The sequence below is a fragment of the Perognathus longimembris genome, chromosome 1, assembly GCF_023159225.1.
Source record: "Perognathus longimembris pacificus isolate PPM17 chromosome 1, ASM2315922v1, whole genome shotgun sequence".
Lineage (NCBI taxonomy): Eukaryota > Metazoa > Chordata > Mammalia > Rodentia > Heteromyidae > Perognathus > Perognathus longimembris.
In genome coordinates, this window is record NC_063161.1 from 73,143,415 (window position 1) to 73,166,584 (window position 23,170).

A 23,170-nucleotide genomic window follows, 5' to 3' on the forward strand; every position below is an offset into this window, starting at 1 on the left:
TCTGTGATTGCCACTTGCTCCATCCATACACAGCTTCAGGTGATGAATATGGCCCACCCTCCTTCTCTGGGGCCTTCTCGGAGTAGCCCTGCCTTTGTCCACTCCTGACTCCCCCCCATGTCCCCCCAACCACAGCGTGCAGAAGGAGAAAGAGACGAGACTGGGTAAACACCCACAAAACCAGACTGCCAGTGGCCACCATCAGTTTTTCCCCTTCATTTTAATGAACACTTTTACAAAGTACAAAATATACTGTCTTTTTAAGGGAACATTAAGGACTTCTTTTTCTCTCCATCATACAGTACATGAATTTCAAGGGTTTTGTGTTTCTTTGACAAAGGAAAGAAAGCATGAGGCCCTGGGGTGGGGCTGCCCCATCTCCCCTTTTGCCCAGGCCCAAGGAGGTGCCTCGGTGCTGGTGACAGTGTGCCACGAAGGCCCAGGGCTGAGGGCGGGAATGCCTGCCCTGCCGCCCCCTCAGGAGGGGGCCCCGGAACCCCATCCATCCATCCATCCATCTCAGGATAACGGAAATGATTTTGGCATAGAACAAGAGGAGGAACCAGGAACTCTATCCTTGTCAGTCCCTGATGGTTTCCAAGGCAACCCCACCTACCTCTTCCTAGAGCAGTCAGAATAGGGAAACTGAGGCAGTGGAAAAGAAATGCACTGGGCTTGGTCTGTGGGGCCCTGAATGTGTCCTGCCTTTTACCCCTATTCTCAGATGAGCCCCTATGGGCAAGGGGCTCCCGGTCTTTCACTCTGAATACTATCTTCAGGATTGGGGTCACTTGAAGAGCCCCCACTCTGGGCAGGCCTGGCTGGCTGCTGGACATCTCTGCCTGCCTGCACCCCATGAGGCGAGGCCATTTTACCAGGGCGGCCCCTCCTCCTGGGAGCCAGGGCTGAATACTGAAGGAACCAGTCCCTGGCTGGGCTGTGCACACACACACAAGCTCATGCCTAGAACACGTCCACACTCACACACACGCACACACACATGCATAAACAATCCCACATGGAACAGCACCCTGGCCCACAGGGCAGAGCCTGGTGTCTGCAACCCCACCAGGCCAGCCATCCCCATGGCCCATGGCCACCTGGGCTGCCGCTCCCTCACCTGTCCATGGGAAGGAGCAGGGACAGGTGAGCATGCCTGGCTCCAAGAGCTGGGGTGAGCTTGAAGATGGAGAAAATGGGAGTCCAGTTCCATCAGGATTCCACTCCCCCTAAGACAACCGTGGACCTATCTCCCAGGCCGTCAGGGCACCCCGGGCTATCAGCTCCCCCCCACCCCCGTGCTGCACCCAAGAGCAGCAGGAAAACCAAGGATCTGCTTTGTCCTGCTGGAGACCTGTGGTCCTCACCCAGGCTCTGCTGGCTTGTCCTGGCCACAGCGGTGGGGGTGGGGGGGGGGGTCGTCTCCTGGCAGCTCCTCCAAAGAGGGGCCTTTGCCCCGGGAGGGACCTGTGCTGTCCCACATCTGACCTGCAGGCCCATGGGGGGACTGGGGCACGAGGCCGGGATTCCACCTTTGAGGAGCTTTAATCAAATGGTAACATAGGGCTGGTGGGGGGCAGGGCTGCCCCCTCCCACCCACTTAAGTCTTCCCTCCTGACTCCATGTCCTTCCTGGGCCTCGTCAGACCAAGTGTCACCTGGACACCAGACCTGTCCATGGGGCCCTGGGGCGTCCCTGCCCACAGGGCTTTGGGAAGGGCAGATGCTGCTGGCTTGGCGGCACTGCCCCAAGACCTCAGGGAGGGGAGGCCACGGCTCGGGGCTGCATGCATCTTTGAGGGTGTCAGCTGGCAATGCCCGCTGTGAAGCTGGGCGGGAACCAGGCTGGGGCTGCAGACGAGGCTGCTGGGGGCTGTCACCTGCCAGGGTGAGACCTCAGCGGTCACATGCCCAACTCTCCAGTCATCAGGAGGCCCCCGGCCAGGGCCCAGAGAGCCTTGTGGATGCCACAGAAACAGGTGCCTCCCATAGTCAACAAGCGGGGGGGACGGAGCCCCCAGAGCAGGGGCTACCCAGCAGGGGCACACACAAGGCTGGAGAAAGGCGGACATGTCTGAGCTTGGATACAAGCCAGGTGTCACCAGCATCGCAGCCATCCAAGGAGAGGGGACCCCAGTGGGGAAGGAAGGGTGGGTGACCCTGGGGAGGGGGCCAGCCTGTTAAAAGGCAACTTCTATATCCCTGGCCCAGCATCTCCCCAAATCAAATAGGTGTGCCAAAGAGCGCAAGCCCACCCCTGCCCGGGGCTGGGGGCCAAGGGTTCTGTTCCCCCAGTGAGGCCCGAGCCGCCTTGGCCTGCCCTCGTGCAGGTATTGCCTATATACTTGAATTCAAAAAACTCGTGGCTCAAACGTGTCTGTGTGCACATGGCCGACGTGCTGGGCCACACGTGTCCACGCTCACGCACGCAGAATATATTAACATATATATTGCTCAAGTATATATGCTATTTACAGTATATATCTCTATCAACATAAAACACAGGTATTTATAGTTGTGTACAACAGACAATCCTAGGATGTTGGGGAAGGGGAGGGGCTTTCACGCAATTCTGGGGGTACCAGGGAGGGGCTTTCACGCAATTCTGGGGTTCAGGGCAATACACTTGCAGGGCAAGAAGGAACGACCGACCAGAAAAGCAGACAGAAAGGGGTACGTAGAGGTGTGCCCCCAGAACGTCGAGGCCCTCGGGGCAGAAAGTGGACTCACCCCGCCCGCCTCCCTTCGGAGCCAGCGAACAATTTTCAAGATTTGGTTGGTCAAGAGTTTTGTGCAAAATAAATCGACTTCAAGAGTGAACAGGAGAATGGGGCTCTAATCTACACTAGTCCCTCCACGGGGGACTCCATGAGCCCCACACAAGGAGAAGTCCCCATCTGTCACCTCCTGGGGTGCAGCCACTGCCCAAGGAAGGGCAGGAAGACCTGGGAATGGAGGGCTCCACTCCTGGGTCCCCTCACCCCTGCTGACCCATGACAAGTCCTCGCTGGTGGGGAGGGCCTGTGGGGCCCACTGTGTCCTGGGGTCTCCCAGAGGACTTGCGAGACCTGTTCCCAGGCCCAGCGCCTCCTGCCAGAACTCCAACAGGTCCCAGCTCTCAAAACGGCGGCCACTGCCCACAGTAGCTGGGCACAGACACACCGGATGAAACCAAAGCCGTGTGCAGGCATCTGGCAAGGCTTAGTATGCTGCTCCTGGCCAAGTACTGGAGGCCATCAGCACACCAGGGTGCAGGGCGGAAGTTGGGCAGATGACTTGTTCCCCAAAAGTGAAGCAAGGGGGAGGGGGGATGACAGGGGAGCCCTAGGCTGGTCTAGTCAACGGCTGGGGAGGTGGGGATGATCTGATTCCACAGGCCTGGGAAGTGGGGGAAGCCCCCACTGGGGGGGAAACTGAGGCTCCACCCGCCCAAGTCGGGTGGCGGGAAAGCAATGGGCAGGAGCTGGTGCTCCAGGCTGGTGATTCTCCCAGGTGCCCGTCTCCCGGGACTCTGCCCTTGTGGAGAGGGTGTGGACAGCTCCCCTCCCCCGCCCTGGCAGTCATGTTGGGGTACAGGTCCTGAGACTGGCAGGCAGGGGCAACCCAGGCCCCCCTTGTCACTCCAGGGGCCCCCCTGGCCTTCACTCTGTGGGAACCAGCCCTGAGCTGATGGAACCGGAGTCCAGTGACCACCACACCCTCAGCTCCCCAACTGTCCCCCTGGGACATCACCAGGAACAGGACCCCAGCATCTGTGGGGGTTGCTGGCTTCCTTTGGTGTCTGCCCTGGGCCATGCACGGACGATGACAAGGCCATCTTCTCCCCAGCCCCCTGGAACTGGAAGCCGTCTTCTGGGTGGGGTGGGGGAGGGGTTGGGTTCTGGGAGGGGGCAGGGAGGGCTGGGGGCCTTGGCAACCACGCGGGTGTCCCCGAGGCCTCTTCTGGGGTCCCTGGGCCCATCTTCCAGTCTCTAGAGAAACACTGTGAGAACAACCTTCAAGGAGGGGCTGGTGAGCCCCAGCGGCGGCAGGGAGCTTGGAACCTTCTAGTGCTTTTCTGCATGACTGACCTTCAGGGCACTGATCACCCCGCTGATGTTTTCCTCTGGAATCTGCAGACACAGAGCCGAGCCCCTGAGCCCAGAGGCTGCTCCCTGCGCCGGCCCGGCCCCAGCACCCCAGGCCCCACTTACCAGCGCATGGTCGAACTTGAATGTGCTGATATAGTAGGCGGGGATGTCCGCAGCGGCCAGTGGCTCTGAGATCTGTGCCACAATCCCACACTCATCTGGAAAACGGGGTGCTCAGACTCCCTGGCCAGGACTCCTACCCACAGGCTTCCTTCCACGTCCCTCCCTCCTAGGGCTCAGGTGCAGGCCTACCCACGGAGGGCCTTCTCTAGCAACTGGGCACCAAGCCCCATCAGAGAGGGCCTCACATCTGGCTCTGTCTGGCTTGCAGGACCCTGTCCCTCTGCCCTTTTGTTTTCTCATCGATGTCACCTCTGTGTGTGTGTGTGTGTGTGTGTGTGTGTGTGCGTGTGCGTGAGCAGAGCTTGCTCAAGGCCTCACACTCTAACTTTGCTTTTTCACTCAAGGCTGGTGCTCTACCACTTGATCCACACCTCCACTCAGCTTTTTGCTGGTTCATTGGAAACAGGAGTCACATAGATTTTGCTGCCCAGGCTAGCTTCTGTGAGCTAAGGTTACAGGTGTGTCTCCAGCTGTCCATGTCATGTCAGTCATGCGCCCCTACATCTTGGGAAAAGGCAAGCCTGGAACCTGGTTCAAGGCTAGCATTACATCACAGCTTTGTCAACCTAGTTAAAAAAGCTACCATTCTAAAACTGGGCACAACAGGGCACGCTTGTAATCTAAGCCCTCAGGCGGCAGAGGCAGAAGAATGAATTCAAGGCCAGCTTGGGCCACTTAAAAAAAAATGCCCCCCAAACCAGACCCAAACCGGGCAACCAAACACCAAGGTTGTGGGAAGGCCTGTGGATGGGCACCAGATTGGGCTTTAGGGGCCACTGGGGAATTCTCTCCTGCAGGTCCTGTCACGTGACTAGGTCGAGACAAGGCCACAGTGTGGGGCTGGGCAGGGGTGTCCCTTGCTCACTGGAGAGGCTGAAACATCCACACACTAAAGGGAACAAATGCGCTGTGCTTCCATCTCCCATTTCCCCTACAACATCGCGCCAGAGCGACTGTCGCAGGGGCTGTCACTGCTTCCTTACTGTTTCTGCAGTGCTGGGGCTGGAAACAGGGCCTTGTGCCTGCCAGGAGCACAGAGAGACCCCAGGTCCCGGATGATCTGAGTCTCCCTAGGAGCTCTCTATGTGGGGCTGTGTCACCAAGGTTCCGAGCCAGGGGCCCCGAGTCCCTGTCTGGATGCTGGCCCCCTGCTCACCAAATCCCAGCGGCTGCCCTCCTATGCGCACCATCTTCCAGAGCTCTCCCGACGCGCTGGTGAACAGCAAGTTACTGGGGAACCTTGAGGGTGGTGGGGAGAGGACGCTCAGAGGAAGTGCGTGCACCGTGCCCCCTCCAGCAGCTCCACGGAAGCCCCAGGCCCAGGGGTGCTCACTCTGAGGCTGGCACCCCCGCATCTTGGGAAAGGGCAAACCTGGGACCCGCTTCAAAACCCTGCATGTGTGTACCCTGGGGGAAGGGAGAGGACGGGGAGGGGGCCCCAGGGGGAGTGGGGAGGACTCAGCCTGCTCACCTCTGTTGGGTCTGTGCATCCATCACCAGGGAGATGTAGCCCTCGATGAGGGAGAAGGAGAAGAAGCGGATGTGGCCGCAGTCCTCACTGGCCACCATGGGGTCCTTCACTCTGGAGACCAGGATGCTGGTAAGGGTGGGGTCCCACCCTGCTTTTGGAGAGCCAGGGCAGGGCACTGTCCCCCCTTCACTTTGCAGACTTTGCCAGATTTTGGAGGATGCCAGGGTAGGTTGTCCCCTTAGGTTCCCTCAGACCGGCTCCCAGCGAGGGCTGTCTCCCCACTCAGACCTGCTCCAGGGCCCGGCCGCAGCCCCTGGGGCCCCCCCTACCCGTTGGAGTAGAACATGACGTCCATGAGAAGCGTGGCCACGGCGGGCAGTGTGTCAGGGTCCAGGCTGGTGACACAGAACCTGTTGCTGGGGCTGGACAGCGGGTGGATGACCGGCCTCTGAACTGTGGACACAGGGACGCACGCTCAGCCAGGGGGCAGGGGCTGGGGGCCCCTAGGCCCCTTGTGGTCTCCGGCCTCCGCTACTCACAGCGCCCCTCCTTCAGGACCCTGGACCTCTGCACATGCGGTGCCGATTGCCAATCCTGGGAACCGCTTGAGGTTTCTCCCACGTAAACCTCCAGCCCAGTCTCACCCATCTGAGGCTTGTTTGTAAACTGTGCTGGTACTGGGGCTTGAACTCGGGACCTCACGTGCTCACTTGGCTTTTCCACTCGAGGCTGGCGCTGTACCCCGGGAGCCACTCCATGGCCAACTCACCCATCTTGGGCTTTGCGAAGCCGTTGGCGATGCCGAGGTTCTCGGCTGCCACCGTCTCCCCGTTGACGACTCTCAGGATGGTGAACTCGGAGGACAGGGTGTGCGTGACGAAGGGCAGGTCGCGCTCGCGCACCTGGGCAGGAGGCAGAGCCTGAGCGTCGCTGGCAGCCCCAGGCCCAGGCACATGGGCGAGGGGCCGGGGCCACGCTCACCAGGATGAAGTCCGTTTGGTAGGTGGACAGCATGAAGACGGAGATGTTCTGGTCGGCCAGGGGCGCGATGACTGACTTGGCGATCTTGGTCACACCGATGGGCTGCGAGCTGGAGAAGCCGCCACCGCCTGACACCACATTCAAGGCCAGCCAGGTGGCGTCGGCCACGCTCAGGTGCTCCGAAGAGGGCAGCTCTGTGGAGGGCGGGCGGCAGCTGAAGATGTGACCCTGTAGCTCTGTCCCTGCCCCTGGCCAGCCCTGTAGGACCTGCCAGCCGCTGCCCTTCCTGGGTGGCCCATGATGAGCCAGATATGCTAGGACAGGGAGCATGTGGCCAAGGGGTTTGTGCCTCAGTGTCCCCAGATGCAAAGCAGAGCCAGCAATGCAGTTGTGCCTCCTCCACCCCTGTGGGACCTGTGGGACCTGTGTGTGTGTGTGTGTGTGTGTGTGTGTGTGTGTGTGTGTGTGTGTGTGTGTCCATTGCCACTCCTCCTCTCACTCACAACTGCACCTGGGTTTTCAAACCAGGCACCTCAGGATTTTGGTGGAGAGGCAGGGGGGCCCAGCGGGGCCCTGGGACTTCTCCCCTGCCTTGGCAGACCCCGAGGCCCTGGGCCTGAGCCCTCCAATGCCTGGGGCTGCAGAAACCCCCAGAAGCTCAGGGTGCAGAAGCCCACATGCACAGAGCCTCTGTGGGACAAACCACTGCAGGGGCCCAGGGTGGGGCAGGGGACAAGGTCCATGGGGTGCACTGATGCACCCCACTAGGAGGCAGGGATAGCTCTTCCATACACCCTCAGACCAGATGCCCAGGGATTTCCCCAAGCCACTGAGACAGGCCAGGATCCCAAAGCCTGTGGCTTGAGGCGGGCAGGGAAGGGGGCTGGGCCAGCTTCAGGCAGGAAAGCTGGGGAGGAGAGAGCAAGGCTTCCACCTGCGGCTCTGGTTGCCGTGGTGACTGCAGCTGAGTGAGTCCATTGGCCGTGCTGGCCCAGAAGGGTCTGTGGTCAGCCAGTGAGTGTAGTGGGAGGTGGGAGAGAGGTGCAGGGACAGGGCTAGGATGGGAGTCAGAGTAATTCCCCAGTGCACCCACAGGATCCCAGACTCACCCTCTCTCTCCAGCTCTAAAAGGCCTCTATCTGGCCATGCAGGGCGCTTCATCCAGGCAGCACAAGATCCCCTCTGTCCCTCAGAGGGAGACAGGTACAGGAGCCCCCGGCGGGCAGGGGTCTGGGAACACTCTGCTCCTTGGGTGGCCCCTCTCTTCCTAGCACCCCCTCTCTTCCTAGCACCGTGTGTGTGTGTGTGTGTGTGTGTGTGTGTCTGTCTGTCTGTCTGTCTGTCTGTCGACAATCTCCTTATGCAACCACCATTTATATTTGGACCTGAAATCATTTCCGCCTTGGCCTCCGAGCTGGGATTACAGGTGTGAGCCACCACACCCAGCTTGTCCTCCTTTCGTGTATTTAGGTTCTAAGCGTCACTGGCAAGTGAGTGCTGAGGCCTGTGGTGCGCTGAGCCCGTGGGCGCCTGTGGGATAGCTGCTTTGCTTTAGACAGGCCACAGGACTGGGGACAAAGGCACTTCCAAGCCAGCCCGGCCCCCCTCCAGTGAGGCGGAGTCTCATCCTCTCCTGATACCTCCCCACTCCTGGATGCCCTGGCTGCTCCCTCCTTCTCCCAGTGCTTGCCCGTGGGCACACCTCTCATGAGAAGCCCCCCAGATTTCTCCTGCCAAGCAGGGCTGTGTGCCTCTGCCTGCTCAGACTGTGGCTCTGGCCTGCATTTCTGTCTGCGAATACTTTAAGACTCTCAGAGACACAGCCTGGGTCCTTGCACCTCCTTGCTCAGGGTCAGTCCTGGGGAAGCATCGAGAAATGCCAACTCTGAAGCCATAAGGCCCAGGGCAAGCTGGGCAATATATCTACGTCTCAGTATCTTATGCATAAAGTAAGGATAAAAAGAGTGATTCCTGGCTCCTGGCTGGGTCTACCTACAGGAGAGGTAGAGATACAGAGGATTATGGTTCAAGGCCAAGCAGGGAAAAAAGTGAACAAGATCCCACCTCAAGCAATGCACCTGGTATGGTGACACCCATCTGTGGCCTCAGCTCTGTGGAAGGCCTCACTGCCCAGCGCTTGCTGTTTCTGGCATTTTCTGCCCACCTGCCTTACAGGCCTGCAGAACCAGCCCCAGCCCCTGCAGCTTCTGGGTCCTCCTGCCCGGTGCTGCCCGGGAAGCCAAGTCAGCCATCAGCGCTGGGGAAGGGCTCACACATGCCCACGGCAATGAGAGAAATGTTTCCAAGGAACAACTGGGGTTTGAACTCAGGGCCTTGTACTTGCTAGACAGGTATTTACACCAAGAGACACAGTGCCAGTCCTTTTTTCTTTCTTTTTTTTTCCCCAGAGGTTTTGTACCTTTGCCTAGGGTTGGCCTTGGGCTGTGAGCCTCCTACCTCTGCCTCTTGAGTAGCTGGGATGACAGGTGTGTGCCCCTAGGCCCTGCTGGACTGAGGACACCCTGGGCCCCTTTCGTTCCCAGTGGCTGGGGTGTGTATGCTGTGTCTCCCAGGGTGGTTTAGACACAAGAAAGAGTGAGCAGGAGACAGGGAGTGAGGGACAGACCTCTCCTCCTGAATGACTGACCAGGATGTGGGGCTGGGTGTAGGGGATGACACACATAGGAAGGCTGTGAGTTCAAGGCCAGACTAGTCAAAGTGAGTGAGACCTACCACCCAAAATACAAACCCAAAGACTAGGAGGAGAGCTTGCCTAGCAAGTCTGAGGTGCTGGGGTCCATACCCCAGGAGCCCCTGTCCCACAGTAAAGGAGAAAATAAATCAGTGGCATTGGCCCTGTGCGAGGGGCAGTGCTTACCTAGGAAGCCTTCCTCATCCACGATGATGGTATAGTCCTCGGGTGTCTCTGTCAGACTGAAGAACTTGCACCTGGGCAGGCAGGCAGGCAGAGAGAGAGAGAGAGAGAGAGAGAGAGAGAGAGAGAGAGAGAGACAGACAGACAGACAGACAGACAGACAGAGGATGCCTGGTCAGTCCTAGCAGTCCCTGGTGGCAACCGTCCAGCCATTGCCAGTGGAACATGATTCAGTTTATCCAAACCTGTCTGGGCACCCATGTTCCCTTGTTTTTGACAGAGGAGATTGTGGGAGGCCTATAGATTCTGATTGTGCCCTCTATGCCTGCAGAGATTGAGCCAGACAGACCTGAAGCCTTAGAGTTGTTGCTCCACCTTCCCTGGGCGAGGAAGCAGCTTGGGTAGAAGGCAAATTGACTGCCCTTCCTTTCCTCTCCTGCCCCGTCCCTCCCTCCTTCCCTTCTTTTTATGCCATGCTGGGGCCTGAACTCAGGGCCTGGGCACTGCTCCTGAGATTTTTTTTTTTTTTTTTTTTTTTTTTGGCCAGTCCTGGGCCTTGGACTCAGGGCCTGAGCACTGTCCCTGGTTTCTTCCCACTCAAGGCTAGCACTCTGCCACTTGAGCCACAGCGCCGCTTCTGGCCATTTTCTGTATATGTGGTGCTGGGGAATCGAACCTAGGGCCTCGTGTATCCGAGGCAGGCACTCTTGCCGCTAGGCTATATCCCCAGCCCTCCTGAGATTTTTTGATCAAGGCTGGTGCTCTACCACTTGTGCCACAATGCCACTTCTGGCTTTTTCTGTGTATGTGGTACTGAGGAATTGAACCCAGGGCTTCATGTATGCCTAGCAAGCACTCTACCACTAAGCCACATTCCCAGCTCCTGGCTATTTTCCAAATGGCCTCTCTGCCCCTGCCTGTCACCTAGCTGGTTTGTGACTCTTGCCTAGAGAGATGGAATTGCTCCTAGTGCAATGGCGAGTTCCCCATTAAGTGGAGATTGTGGGTCCGGCCTGGCTCCTTTCGGGGAGCCCCTGCATGGCCTCTTGAGAGGCCTTCTGGAGTCTCCACCTGTGGGCCAGCAGTGGCCAGGTGCACGCGGGGCTGGGCAGGGCTGCCCTGGAATCTCCACGCCCCAGGCTGGCGAGGAGACACTGTGCTGTGTGGGATCCTGTGACCCAGGGGCTGTGGGGATGCCACAGAATGAGACTAAACCAGCACGCCTGCCACTCACAAACACCCACAGATGGGAGTCATGCCGCAGCGGACATGGGTGGTGGAAGTGAGCCGCCCGGCCTATGCCCAGGGCCTGTCACCTGCAGGGTGTCCATCAGGCCCAGCGCCCGGGCAGGGGACAGCAGGTAGACCTGCCACTTGCTCTGGTCACCAGAGTCACAGCAGGCTGAGCCCTTCCCCCCAGCCACCCAAGTCTGCCCCCACTTTTTGGTGTCACTGGGACTTGAACTCAGTGCCCCTGCACCTGGCAGGCAGGGTGCTCTGAGACCGAGTCCTGTCCCTGACCTCCCCTCCATTCCTTTTGAGTCGGAGCCTCGCAGTGGAGCTCAGGCTGGATCTGAACTCATGACCCTCGGGCCTCAGCTGTCCGAGCACAGGAATTACAGATGTGCACCACCATGCCTGGCTGCACAGACAGACAAGTCTTTTTTTTTTTTTGCCAGTCCAGAGGCTTGGACTCAAGGCCTGAGCACTGTCCCTGGCTTCTCTTTGCTCAAGGCTAGCACTCTACCACTTGAGCCACAGCACCACTTCTGGCCGTTTTCCGTATATGTAGTGCTGGGGAATTGAACCCAGGGCTTCATGAATACGAGGCAAGCACTCTTGCCACTAGGCCATATTCCCAGGCCCGACAGACAAGTCTTTACCCAAGCCGGTCCCCTGGGCCAGAGTTAATGGAGATGTGAATGAAGCTTCTGAAAAGAATGGAGGTGGGTCTGGGTTGGGGCCCCCACTCTGGCATCTGACATTTACACAACCACTGAGCTTGCTCCCCACCCCACCCCCAAGGGGCTGGAGCTACCCTGGGGGAAGCAGGCAGCCCCATAATCTCAGCAGATACCAAGCACCTTCCTCAGCCAGCCCTGGGCAGCACGTGGACCATCTGGGCCCTCGAGTTACCTTGGCCCATCTTGTTCCCAGGATGGGGAGGTGAGGGGGAAGCGCTGTTGTCCCTGAGCTGTTGTCCCGCCCCTCATTCCCCCTGCACCCCTGGCGTCAGTGGTCAGGACCCCTCTAGCCCCTCATTGGCAGGCGGCCTGTGGTGACCTCAGCTCTGACCTCTGGCTCCCGAGGCCCAGCTCCTGTCAGCTTAGCCTCTGTAGCTGGACAGGGCCCCTTCCAAATGCCCTGGCCATTGCTCCTGGATGTTCAGCAAGTGGCCTGCCTCACCCCTGCTTCCTCCCCTCCCTGCTCAAGTGTCCCCGGCTTAAAAAAGGTCTTTGCTCATTCCTGTCTCCTCGGGCCACCACTGTGGGCTCCCTGCCACCTGGCCAGCCCTTGAATCCTCTGCCTGGCTCAGCAGGCCAACAGCTTCACCAGCCACACCTTGGCCCGGCCTTTGCTACACAGCCTTTGCTCCCCCCCCCCCCCCCCCGCCCCCAGCAGGGACAGCTCTGATTGGTTCTTCCTTGCTGGGGGCGGTTCCAGGGGCTCCCCAGTGTCCTCTAGCCTCATGTGGCCCAGACTTGCCTTCTTTGCCCTGCCCACTCTAGATTTTTAATTGTCCCTCCCTCCTTCTCCTCCCCCTCTTACCTTCCTTTACCCCTTCCCCGCTCTGTTCCTCTGTCCTCCCACCTCTTTTTTTGTACCAGACCTGGGGCTTGAACTCCGGCCTTTTTTTGCTCAAGGTTGGCGCTCTACCAGTTGAGCCACAGTATCACTTCTGGTTTTCTCTTGGTTAACTGAAGAGTCTCACAGACTTTCCTGCCTGAACTGGATCCTAAGATCTCAGCCTCCTGAGCAGCTAGGATTACAAGCGTGAGCCACCAGTACTGGCTCTTATTATTTTTCTCTTTCTGTAGAGTTGGGGGTTGGACCCAGAAACTCCAAAGGTGGCTATTAGGGGGTTCCAATTGAACAGAGGCTGCGCCCTGAGGTGCTGACCTGGTCAGCTGTGCAGTCCAGCCAAGATGAAGCTCAAGCTGCCCCAGTGGAGCTGAGGAGCTGATTCCCCTTAGAACACTGAAAGCAGCCACCGTGAAACCTGATCTGTTTGTTCTTAGCTTCCCAGGCCAGTGTGGCCAGGCTCTGCCCAGGCCTGTCCCTGAGCCCCTGGGTGCCCTGCAGAACCACAGCCACGCCCTCACCCTAGGGGACAGCCAGCAGAAGTGGCAGAGTGGGCTGGGGGAGGCATGCTCCAGGGTCTGTTCCCAGGGCCCCTGCTGTAGCACCCAGACGGGGCCAGGCACGGGGGAAGGGATGAGCAGCCAGCCTGGAGGGAGAGGGGTGCGCAGGGACAGAGCCCTGGCAGAGCAGGTGCGGGCTCCACCCCCACCATACACTTCTAGGAATGAGGCCACGCCTTTGTGAGGTCAAGTCCCATCCTGGGACAGCTGACTTCTAGAAGCTTCCTGTACACTGACTCCTGCTTTTGGTGGGACTAGCTTGAAGCCTCAGGGCTTCGCATTTGTGAGGCACGGTCTCTACCCCTTGAGCTGGGATCTCAGCTTGAGTTATTTCTCAGATAGGGTCTCAGACTCTGTGCCTGGGGCTGGATCCTGCACACCGCTTCGGTCTCTGCCTGGTGCACGGCTGAGATCACAGGTGTACACAGCCACCCCCAGCTTGCTGCTTGTGATGGCAGTCTTGCCCCCTTATGCCTGAGCTGGCCTCAAAGCTCACTCCTCCTGACCTTCGCTTCCCAGCAGCTGGGACCACAGGCATGAGCCTGGCCGGGGTGGGCATCTTTACACAGAAACCTAGGCTAAGCAGGGAAAAGCTGCCCAAGGTCACGGTGACCTTGGACCCTGCACAGGCCAGAACCAGAGGTCAGGCCACCCTTCTCCTGTGTGTGGCAACCACTGAGAAGAGCCACAGTTCTCACCTCCACAGAAGTACCCAGGCTACATCTCAGCCTGTAGCATGGAGCAAAGGTCCAGGGTGCATCCCATGTGGAGTGCAGATCCTGGTGTGGCCATGGACTGGCTGTGTGACCTTGGGGAATTAGCTTCTCTGAGGCCCTCAGTTTAGTTATGAGTGAAGCAGGGCTGGCTTGGCACCGTGGAGGAGAGAGCTACTCAACCCCATGGTGGCCAGGAAGCAGAAACAGGAAGGACACACCCCTGTGACCCACTTCCTCCCAGCAGTTCCAGCCCCCAGGAACCAGTCTGTTGAAAGGCTGGGAGCTTTCCGAGGAACATCCCAGATTTCAAACCCAAATAGTTCCATATCCAGACTCGACCAACAGTGAATCAAAAACCTCCAAGTAAAAAGTGACCACCCTGAGCCAGCAAAGACTTGTTTTCTATTTGTAGCAACTACTGATCTGGTGTTTACTTTGTATCAGGTATTAGTAATCACCTAGGGTGACTTAAAGTTTAGAGCAGGGCCCAGTGGGTGACTCAAGCCTGTGATCTTACCTACCCAGGAGGCAGAGATGGGGGAAGGGGTAACACAAGGAGGTCAGCCTGGGCACAAAGGTGCACAAGACTCCTTTTCAACCAGTGGCCGAGCGTGGTGGCATACACTTGTCATTCCAGAGGCACACAGAAGCATCTGGAGAGGATTACAATCCTGGCAGGTCAGTGCTGGGAATATGGCCTAGTGGCAAGAGTGCTTGCCTCATATACATGAAGCCCTAGATTCGATTCCCCAGCACCACATATATAGAAAAAGCCAGAAGTGGTGCTGTGGCTCAAGTGGTAGAGTGCTAGCCTTGAGCAAAAAGGAGGCCAGGGACAGTGCTCAGGCCCTAAGTTCAATGTACAGGACTGGCAAAAACAAAAAGCAAAAAACAAAAAAATAAAAAGTCCCGGCAGGTCTCAGCATAAAGTGAAACCCTATCTCAAAAACAAATGCAAAAAGAGGCTAGAGGTGTGTCTCAAGTAGTAGAAGCCAGCAGAGACAGTTTCTGCGGCAGGTGAACGGTGGGGAGCTTCAGGGGCCTGCTGTCACCACCCCCCACCACAGGTGTGGCTAGCCTCCCATGGCTCTTCTAGCAGATGGCTCACCTGTGTCCACCACCCAGCCTCCATCACCTCAACAGGAGGGACAAGGCCAGTACTAATGTGAGAGAGGAATGGAGGGTCCCCAGAAGCAGGGTGTGTGTGTGGCATGGCATGTGGGGACCCACTGGTCATCTAGGGACCAAACACCTGAGTCATGGCTAGTGTGGCTGGACAAGCAGATCTAAAATGTTTATTTTAGCTTATAATCCCAGCTATGTGAGAGCCTGAAGTAGGAGGACCTGGTCCCAGGCTGGGCCCCTGTGGTTCACACCTGCAATCCCTGCCACTCAGGAGGTTGAAATCTGGAGGACTGGAGCTTGAAGCCAGCTGGGCTTCCAAAGTAGTTTGAAAAGTCTGTGAGACTCCATCTCCAATTAACCAGTAAAACGTTCAGACCAGAGGCACGGCTCAAGTGGCAGAGCCCCAGCTGTGAACGGCTCAATGGGAGTGCAGGGCCCTGAGTTCAAGCTCTGGTTCTGGCATGGGGGTGCGGGGATTATGATCCTATCTCCCCCACTCCAAAAAAAAGTCCTACTGGGCTGGGAGTGTGGCTTCAAGTGCCCAAGTACCAGCTAGCAAGCATGGAGTTCAAACCCCAATACTTACAAAGCACCAGCTAGCAAGCATGAAGTGGAGTTCAAACCCCAATACTTACACATAAAAAAGGCTCATTTTGGGCTGGGAATATGGCCTAGTGATAGAGTACTTACCTCATATACATGAAGCCCTGGGTTCGATTCCTCAGCACCACATACACAGAAAAAGCTGGAAGTGGAGCTGTGGCTCAAGTGGTAGAGTGCTAGCCTTGAGCAAAAAGAAGCCAGGGACAGTGCTCAGGCCCTGAGTTCAGCCCCAGGACTGGCAAAAAAAGGCTCATTTTACTTGATTTTTAAATCCTAGGCTGGTGTTTTACTGTGGAGCCAGGCCTCCAGCTCTTTTTTGCACTGGTTATTTCTGACATGCAGGGTCTTGCTTCCTGCCTGGGCATTTACTGGACCTTGATCCACCTATTTTAGACATCCCATCATCACTGAGATTGAAGGCACAAGCTACTGCGTCTAGCTTCCGTTTGGAGATGAAGCCTCAATTTCTCCTCCTAGGTGGGCTTGGAACCATGCAGTTTAGGATGAAAGGTGCATACCCCATGTCTAGCAACAAGATGGGGTCTACTGAACTCTACTATTTGGTCTGGTCTCAAACTCTAGATCTCAACTTCTCAACTTCTCAACAGGATGATAGGTACCAGGCCTGGCTTCCTTGGTGAGGTTGTAAATTATGGTGAGGTCCATAGAACATTTTAACAATTTTAACTACTCCCCCTTTTGTTTTTATGGGAACAGTTCTGTGGCATAAAGGACATTTACCTTGTTGAACAATGGCCACCACTATCCACCCTGGGACTCTTCATTTCACACGACTGAAGCTACACCCACCGAACAGCTCTGTGCCTGTCTCCAGGCTGCCCCTGCCAACCACACTCTTCTGTCTTTAGGGATACGATAGTGCTAATGACTGCATTTAAACAGTGTCACAGACACAGTCCTTTTGCAAGACTGGTTTTCTGCTCATTTTTGTTGTCACAACTTTGTCCTGGGCTATGGCAAGTCCCAGCATGCTATCCTTATTTTTTTTTTTAAAGCTGAGTAGTATTTCATCAGGTGTATATAATACTTGTTTATCCATCCATCCACCCACCCACCCAATCATCCATCTTTCAACTCACCCACACACCCATCCTTCCTTACATCCAGCCATCTATCCATCCATCCTTGTATCTATCCATCATCCATCTTTCCATGAACCCACCCACCCATCCATTATCCATCTTTCCACCCACCCACCCACCCATCCATTCATCCTTCCTTCTTTCCAGTTATCCTTTCATCCATCCATCCTTCTACGCACATATCCATCTATTCTTCTTTCCCTCCTTCCCTCCACCTATGGACATTTGTGGCCTCCTCCACATCCTGGCTGTGATGAGCTAAGGGGGTGCAGATAGTACTCTGGGACCCTGCTTTGATTCTTTGAGACCCCCTCCCCCAGAAATGGAGGGAAATGATGGATCGATCACATGATAAATCGACTTTTAATTTCTTGAGTGTTTACCATTCTCTTTTCTATAGGGCACTAAGGTTCAATCTGTGCACTTCTTTGCCACCACTTTTTTTTTTTTTTTTTGGCCAGTCCTGGGGCTTGGACTCAGGGCCTGAGCACTGTCCCTGGTTTCTTCCCACTCAAGGCTAGCACTCTGCCACTTGAGCCACAGCACCGCTTCTGGCCGTTTCCTGTATATGTGGTGCTGGGGAATCGAACCTAGGGCCTCGTGTATCCGAGGCAGGCACTCTTGCCACTAGGCTATATCCCCAGCCCTGCCACCACTTTTTTGGGGGGTTGGTGGTAGCTGTCCTGATGGGTTTAGTGAGTGTCCCCATCTTTGTGTGGGGCTCCTGGTCCCCACTGGCTTGGTCTCACTGCAGGACAGATGACTGTCTCTCCCCCACCACTGCTGCTTCCTCCATTTCCTGTTTTAGTGACTTTGGGCACTTAGCAGCAATCTGAAATATTTTTCTTATTTATTTTCAGTCTTGGGCAATCAAGCCCCGCAAACTCCGTAAACTCTGGCTTGTTCCCTGGATGTTCTCCAGATGCGGGGCCAGCCATGGCAGGGGCTCTGGAAATGACAGATTCAAGGACAAAAGGCCCAGAGCAGGATTTCAGCCTCGGTGGGCCTGGACCTGAGAGCAGGCAGCATTGGAGCTTCCAGATGTCAACCAGCCGGTCCCAGCATGTGCCAGGTGCTGGATTACAGGCATGGACCACCACACCCGGTCTCGTGACTTAATTCTTTTTTTTTTTTTGCCAGTCCTGGGCCCTGGACTCAGGGCCTGAGCACTGTCCCTGGCTTCTTTTTGCTCAAGGCTAGCACTCTGCCACTTGAGTCACAGCGCCACTTCTGGCCATTTTCTATATATGTGGTGCTGGGGAATCGAACCCAGGGCTTCAAGTATACGAGGCAAGCGCTCTTGCCACTAGGCCATATCCCCAGCCCCTCGTGACTTAATTCTTACATTAAAAAAAGCCGTAACAAGAAGCTGGGCACTGGTGGCTCACACCTGTAATCCTAGCTACTGAGAAGGCTGAGATATGAAGATCAGAGTTGGAAGTGGTGCTGTGGGTCAAGTAGTAGAGCGCCATCCTTGAGCCAAAGAGCTGAGGGACTGCACCCAGCCCCAGAGTTCAAGCCCCACCACCGACAAAAAAAAAAAGAAAAAAGAAAAAGATCAGAGTTCAAAACCAGCCTGCGCAGGAAAGTCTTTTGGGACTCTTATTTTCAATTAAGTGCACGTGTGCATGCACCTGTGTGTGCACACACACAAGCTGGAAATGGAGCTGTGGCTCAAGTGGTAGAGCACCAGAGAAAAAGTCCAAGGGCAGCTCTCAGGCCCTGAGTTCAAGCCCCAGGACTTGCAGATGCATGTGCACACACACACACACACACACACACACACACACACACACACACACACACTGATCCTATTACGTTAATTGACTCAGGAATAGCCCAGCCTGCAACTTCTTGCTGTGTGAGGTGAAAGCTTCTCTTGGGCTTTTTCTTATTTGCAGCTCAAAGCCTCTGACAGTTATCTCTCCATTACCTGTCATTTTCTAGGCCCCCGAAGGCAGGTCAGAGCTGGAGGTGGGCTCCAGGGGGACTTTCTGGAGGGGGCTGTGCTGAAGCAGACTCTAAAGTAAGAGCAGGAGGACAAGGGTGGAGCAGGGTGCACCATTCCTGGCAGAGGGGCAGAACGGCAGAACTCAGGCCTGAGGGAGTCTGGATATACCAGGTGTTGGGGGCCAATGTCACCTCCCCGGGGGACCTGGCATGGCCTTGAACTGCCCACTGCACCCCTCCCTGTCTAGCTTTATCTGACACTGAGTGCACTTAGCAGCCACCTCCTCCAGACACAGTCCTGTGTGCCCGCTGTCCTGCAAAGGCCAGGCAGGGTGCCTGGCCCACTTCTTGCCAGGTGCGACCCTGTCCACCAGGTGCGACCCTGTCCACCACGTATGGCTCTGTCTACCAGGTGTTTTCCAGCCCCTAGGGACAGGTCAGGGTCATCAAATCCCTAGGTGAACTCTGGATCGCTCTGTGCTCAGGTTGCAAACCCATCACCAGCAGCTTCCCCTTGTAAGGGGTGAAGGTCAAGGGTGCAGGGGAGGGGAGGCGGGGATAACTTGGGATGCGCAATCTCCTTCCGGGTGAAGGGTCAGACCCAGCAGGGAGAACAAGATGAGCACATGTGTGGTTTGGGGCCATGGTTAAGGAGCATGGGAGGAGGCAGTGTGTGGGATAGACCCTCAGGAAATACAGGGTCTGGATGCGAGGTGATGACGAGGCTCAGCTCTGCACACCTAGAGCTTCCAGAACAGACTAGGGCATGGCGGCACTGCTGAATGTAGGCAACCCTCACTAGACAAACAATATCTGGAGTGCTGGTGGGCACGCCTATATCCCCAGCTACTCAGGAGGCTGATGGGGAGGACTGCGGTTTGAAGGCAGGCAGGTTGAAAAGTTTGAGATATTACAACCATCAAAAGGCTGGGCTGAAGAAGTAGCTCAAGTGGTAGAGTGTCAGCTAAGCAAAACCCAGTGAGTGTGAGGCCCTGAGTTCAAACTCAAGTACCAGCCAACACATAAAAAACCTCCAAAGTAAGCCACAAAGAGAGGTTCAAGCCTCAGGTCCCCCCTCTTACTGGGTGACCTCGAGTCACTTCATCCTTAAGCCACAGGCTCCGTGGCCAACCACATGTAAGGTGTGAGATCAAGACTTCTTTTTCCACCTGGCAGAGCCCCAGGAAATCTAGCCCTGCATTTCAGTAGCCTCCTACTGGAAGCCTCCCAGACTCCGCTGGACCATACCTGACTCCACTCCACTGCCCTGCCTCCCAGCTGCCTCCCAGCTCTGAAGGGCGAGGGGCAGCACACCCCAGCATCAGCTGTACCCTGGCACAGACAGGGTGTCTCCCATGCCTCTTTGCCCCCCATGCCTGCTCCACCCCAGGGTGACACCAGAGGGAGGAAGTGAGTAAGTCCGCGTGGAGGCGGAGGGAGGCAAGCTCAGGGAGGGGTGAGGAGGGATGATTTCACTACACCTTTGTTATTTTTATTTTTTCACTGCTGAGGATGGAACTCCAGTCCAGTGCTTGTTAGGAAGGTGTTCTAACCCCCGGGGCCACCCCAGCCCTTTTGCTTTTAGTTTGATTTTCAGAGAACGTCCCTCAGGTTTTCTCTGATCAGCCTTGAACCTCTATCCTCTTCCCTCAGCCTCCCTTTTCCCTCTGGGCCTCCCCAGCACCTGAGATTAAGGCTCAGACTGCCAAACCTGGCCCCGGGCCCCTGAATCTTGAGGACTGAATTTATTGGGATGCAGAGAGAAGGGACAGCAGGTGAGTTGTGTTGCTTGTACACTGGAACAGAGAGTCCCAGAGGCCTTGAACGCCAGGATTTCATCCCAGAGAAGGACCAAGCCCTGGCCCGGGCCACTCAGGCCTCTCAGGGCTGGTCTCTGCCCTGAGCCACGCCTGGGTGCAGAGGGCACAGTGCGTGCAGGCCCGGACCACTGGACAAATGTGCAGGGCACCTTCTGGAACAGACCCTAGAGACGTGGAGGTAACCTTTGATCTTCGAGTCATCTTGAGACTGGACTGGTCACCCAGCTGCCTATGGAAGGAGAGGGGGACACAGGAGGGGAGCGAACAGGAGGGGGCCTGGAGGGGCTAGCCTCCCTGTGGTCAGGTGGGCAAGCTAGGCTTATTTTTGAGACTTCCAAAACGATCCTGCAAGGGGTGTGGGGAGTGGGCCAAGGTGTCCAGTCCCTCCACAAAGGGAAGGGAGGGGCAGAGGGAGCCCCGGGAGCTCTGCCTTTCTAAGAAGCCCCTCGGCCCCTCCCCCATCCCAGGTCTTGCAAGGCGGCAGCAGCCTGAGTCATCAGCCTTGTGAGGGAGGGTGGCCGTTGGGGATGAGGACTGGGCTACAGCTCGGGCCTTCACCACGGGCCTGGGACCTGAGGACTGCCGGAGGGCAGAGGGCAGCAGGAGGCAGCGGGAAAGCGGTGGAGAAGGGCTTTGTGCATTAGGAGAGGAGGGTTCTGAATAGAGCCTGTTTGCTTTTGGTTTTAAATGGCTGATTGAATGGGCTCCCTTTAGCAATCAGAAGACCTCAGGCGGTACCCAGGTAAGGAGGAGGAGGAACAAGAGGAGGTGGAGGGGGAGAAGGGAGGACGAAAGAGGGTGGGGATGAGGGGGGGTAGGAGGACGCCAGGAGAGGAAAGTAAAGACTGCGGGCAATAAATGTGAGTGTCCCCAAACAATGGCTGGACGGGGATCTTCAGTCAGACAAATCAGAGTGAGATTTCCAAGCCAGAACTTTAACAAGCAAGTAATGGCCTGGCCCTGAATTCTCCCCTCTCGGTCCTCCGACCTTACAGGGGACGCCGGGGTAAGGGGGCGGCGGCGGCGGCGACTATCAGTTTTACTTAACCTTGACTTGAAATGCATTCATTCATTCATTTGGCAGCGGAGGAGCCCCGTCCATCCCAGCCCCCCCCCCCCCAACCTCAGCCGGCCCCGACGTGGCCCTCCCCTGCCCTCTGCTGTCACAATGGTGGTAAACAAGGGACTTGAGTTACAGCCAGCCCCCCCCCCCCCCCTTCCCGCTCCCCGCACTCCCCGACCCCCCACCCCGCCATCCCTGGCCGGCCCGCGCCCGGCCCTGGGCAGAGGCATCTTTTCCATTTTTTGATTGTTTTTTCTTTCTTGTCCTCTCACCTCTCGAGGCCTGTAACTATTTTGTTGTTGTTGTCTCCCCTCCCGGTCCCAGCGCTGCCCGGGGTCGGGGGGACTCCCCACGGTCCGGGGCGCATCCCGGGGTCCGGGCCTCCCCACGCCGCGCTCCCCTCCGAGGCCGGGCCCCCCGCCGCCGCCGCCGCCCGCGCCCTCCGCAGCCGGAGGTAAACATCCACCGCGAGCTCCCGATTTTCCGCGCCGGGGCGCGGACAGGGTGCCGGGCAGGGGGGGCGTCCGCCATCCCGGCCGCCGCCGCGCCCCCACACCTGTTATCCACTCGCTCGCTCGCTCCCTCATTCATTTTCCCCGTCCACCCGAGCTCATTCATTCCCCCGCGCCCGGCCGCCCGGGGGCGTCGCGAGCCCGGCGGCCCGGGAGGCGGCGGGGGGGCGCGGGGTCAGGGCTGGGGGCGGGGCCGGCGGCGCGGGGCGCGGGCTTTGTGCGGCGCGGGCGGGGGGGCGCGGCGGGCCTGGCGCGGCGGCGGCGTCCCCGGGCCCCGGCGCCCCCGGCCCCCGCGGGCCCCCGCGCCCCTTTGTCCGGCCCCGCGCGCTCACCTGGTCTTGGAGGACAGGAAGGCCAGCTTGACCAGGCCGTAGGTGAACAGCGGCAGGCTCTCCTTGGCGACGCTGGCAACTTGTAGCCGGTGCTCGAGGATGTGGAGTTCCATCGTCCGCCCGCGCCCCGCGCCCCGCGGCGGCGGCTCATCCGCGGGGACGAGCTCGGCCCCCGCCCCCCCGCGCGCCGGGCCGGCCGGGGACCCCGGGCACCGCGCAGCCGGGCAGGGCCGGGCCCGGACGCGCACCAAGGACGCCCGCCAAGCTGCCAGGGGCCGCGAGCCGGGCGGGCGGGAGGGCGGGCGGGCGGGCGAGCGGCGGCACCGGCGGGGCCCGAGCGGTCGAGCGGCGCGCGGCGGCCGGCGCAGCAGCAGCTGCTCTTCGCTGTAACAAACAACTTGCCACTCAAACGCCGGGGAGGGCATCCGCGCATGCGCCGACGCGCGCGCGGCCTGCCGGGACTTGTAGTCCGCGCGCTGCCCGGCTCTTCCGGCCGCTGGGGTGGAGGAGGTCGAGGCCTGTCGGGCGGCTGCACCCCGAAAGCAAGAACACGGGGTTGCCGAGGATTGCGAGGGAGACAGAGAGGACCTCCGAGGACTTCAGAAACACTCCGAGCCCGCGTGCATGCTCTGTCGTCCTTGGGGACGGGCGCTTTGGGGTACCCTTCCCCTCCCCCAGGCCCGCTCTAGGGGAGGCCCGGAGGGGAGAGGTTTGTGAAGTCGGGGCTGCGGTGCAGAGAAGCGAGGAGTGCGGGGAACGCCGGGGCCTGGGGGGGCGAGAGGGCGTCCGGTCCCATCCACCGTGGACGTCCGGGTTGGGCTTTGCTGGACCAGCGAGAGCCTGTGGGAGGGGAGGCCGCGTCCGCGCTCCCGGAGCTTGGAGGCCCCGGCTGGGTTTGTCTTCGTTGCAGGGGAAAAGGTAAAGGAGGAAGGAGAGTTGGGCCAGGATTCTGGCAGAGGCCCCGGCTACAGGACCAGTGGCCTCCGAGAGGCGGGACAGGATCTC

The 23,170-nt window shown here is 58.1% G+C and overlaps 1 protein-coding gene across 1 annotated transcript; it reads right to left on the reverse strand.

The window, feature by feature from the left end:
* Positions 1–201: 201 nt before the first annotated feature.
* Positions 202–22,714, reverse strand: Castor2 (cytosolic arginine sensor for mTORC1 subunit 2). Its single transcript, XM_048369541.1, has 9 exons — positions 22,166–22,714; positions 9,583–9,653; positions 6,705–6,898; positions 6,493–6,625; positions 6,053–6,176; positions 5,724–5,834; positions 5,409–5,491; positions 4,193–4,287; positions 202–4,111 (listed from the first exon to the last, which is right to left on the reverse strand). The coding sequence occupies exons 1-9, from the start codon at positions 22,588–22,590 to the stop codon at positions 4,046–4,048; spliced, it is 1,302 nt and encodes a 433-aa protein (XP_048225498.1). The 5' UTR covers positions 22,591–22,714; the 3' UTR covers positions 202–4,045.
* Positions 22,715–23,170: the final 456 nt, after the last annotated feature.

What these genes read in the sequence shown, in the direction of transcription:
- Castor2 (XM_048369541.1), bottom strand. Translation starts at nt 22,590, where the DNA reads ATGCCCTCCCCGGCGTTTGAGTGGCAAGTTGTTTGTTACAGCGAAGAG. An exon ending in ACCAAACGGACTTCATCCTG is followed by an intron (nt 6,626 to 6,704) that starts GTGAGCGTGGCC and finishes CCTCCTGCCCAG; the next exon opens with GTGCGCGAGCGCGACCTGCC. An exon ending in GATGCACAGACCCAACAGAG is followed by an intron (nt 5,492 to 5,723) that starts GTGAGCAGGCTG and finishes ACCACCCTCAAG; the next exon opens with GTTCCCCAGTAACTTGCTGT.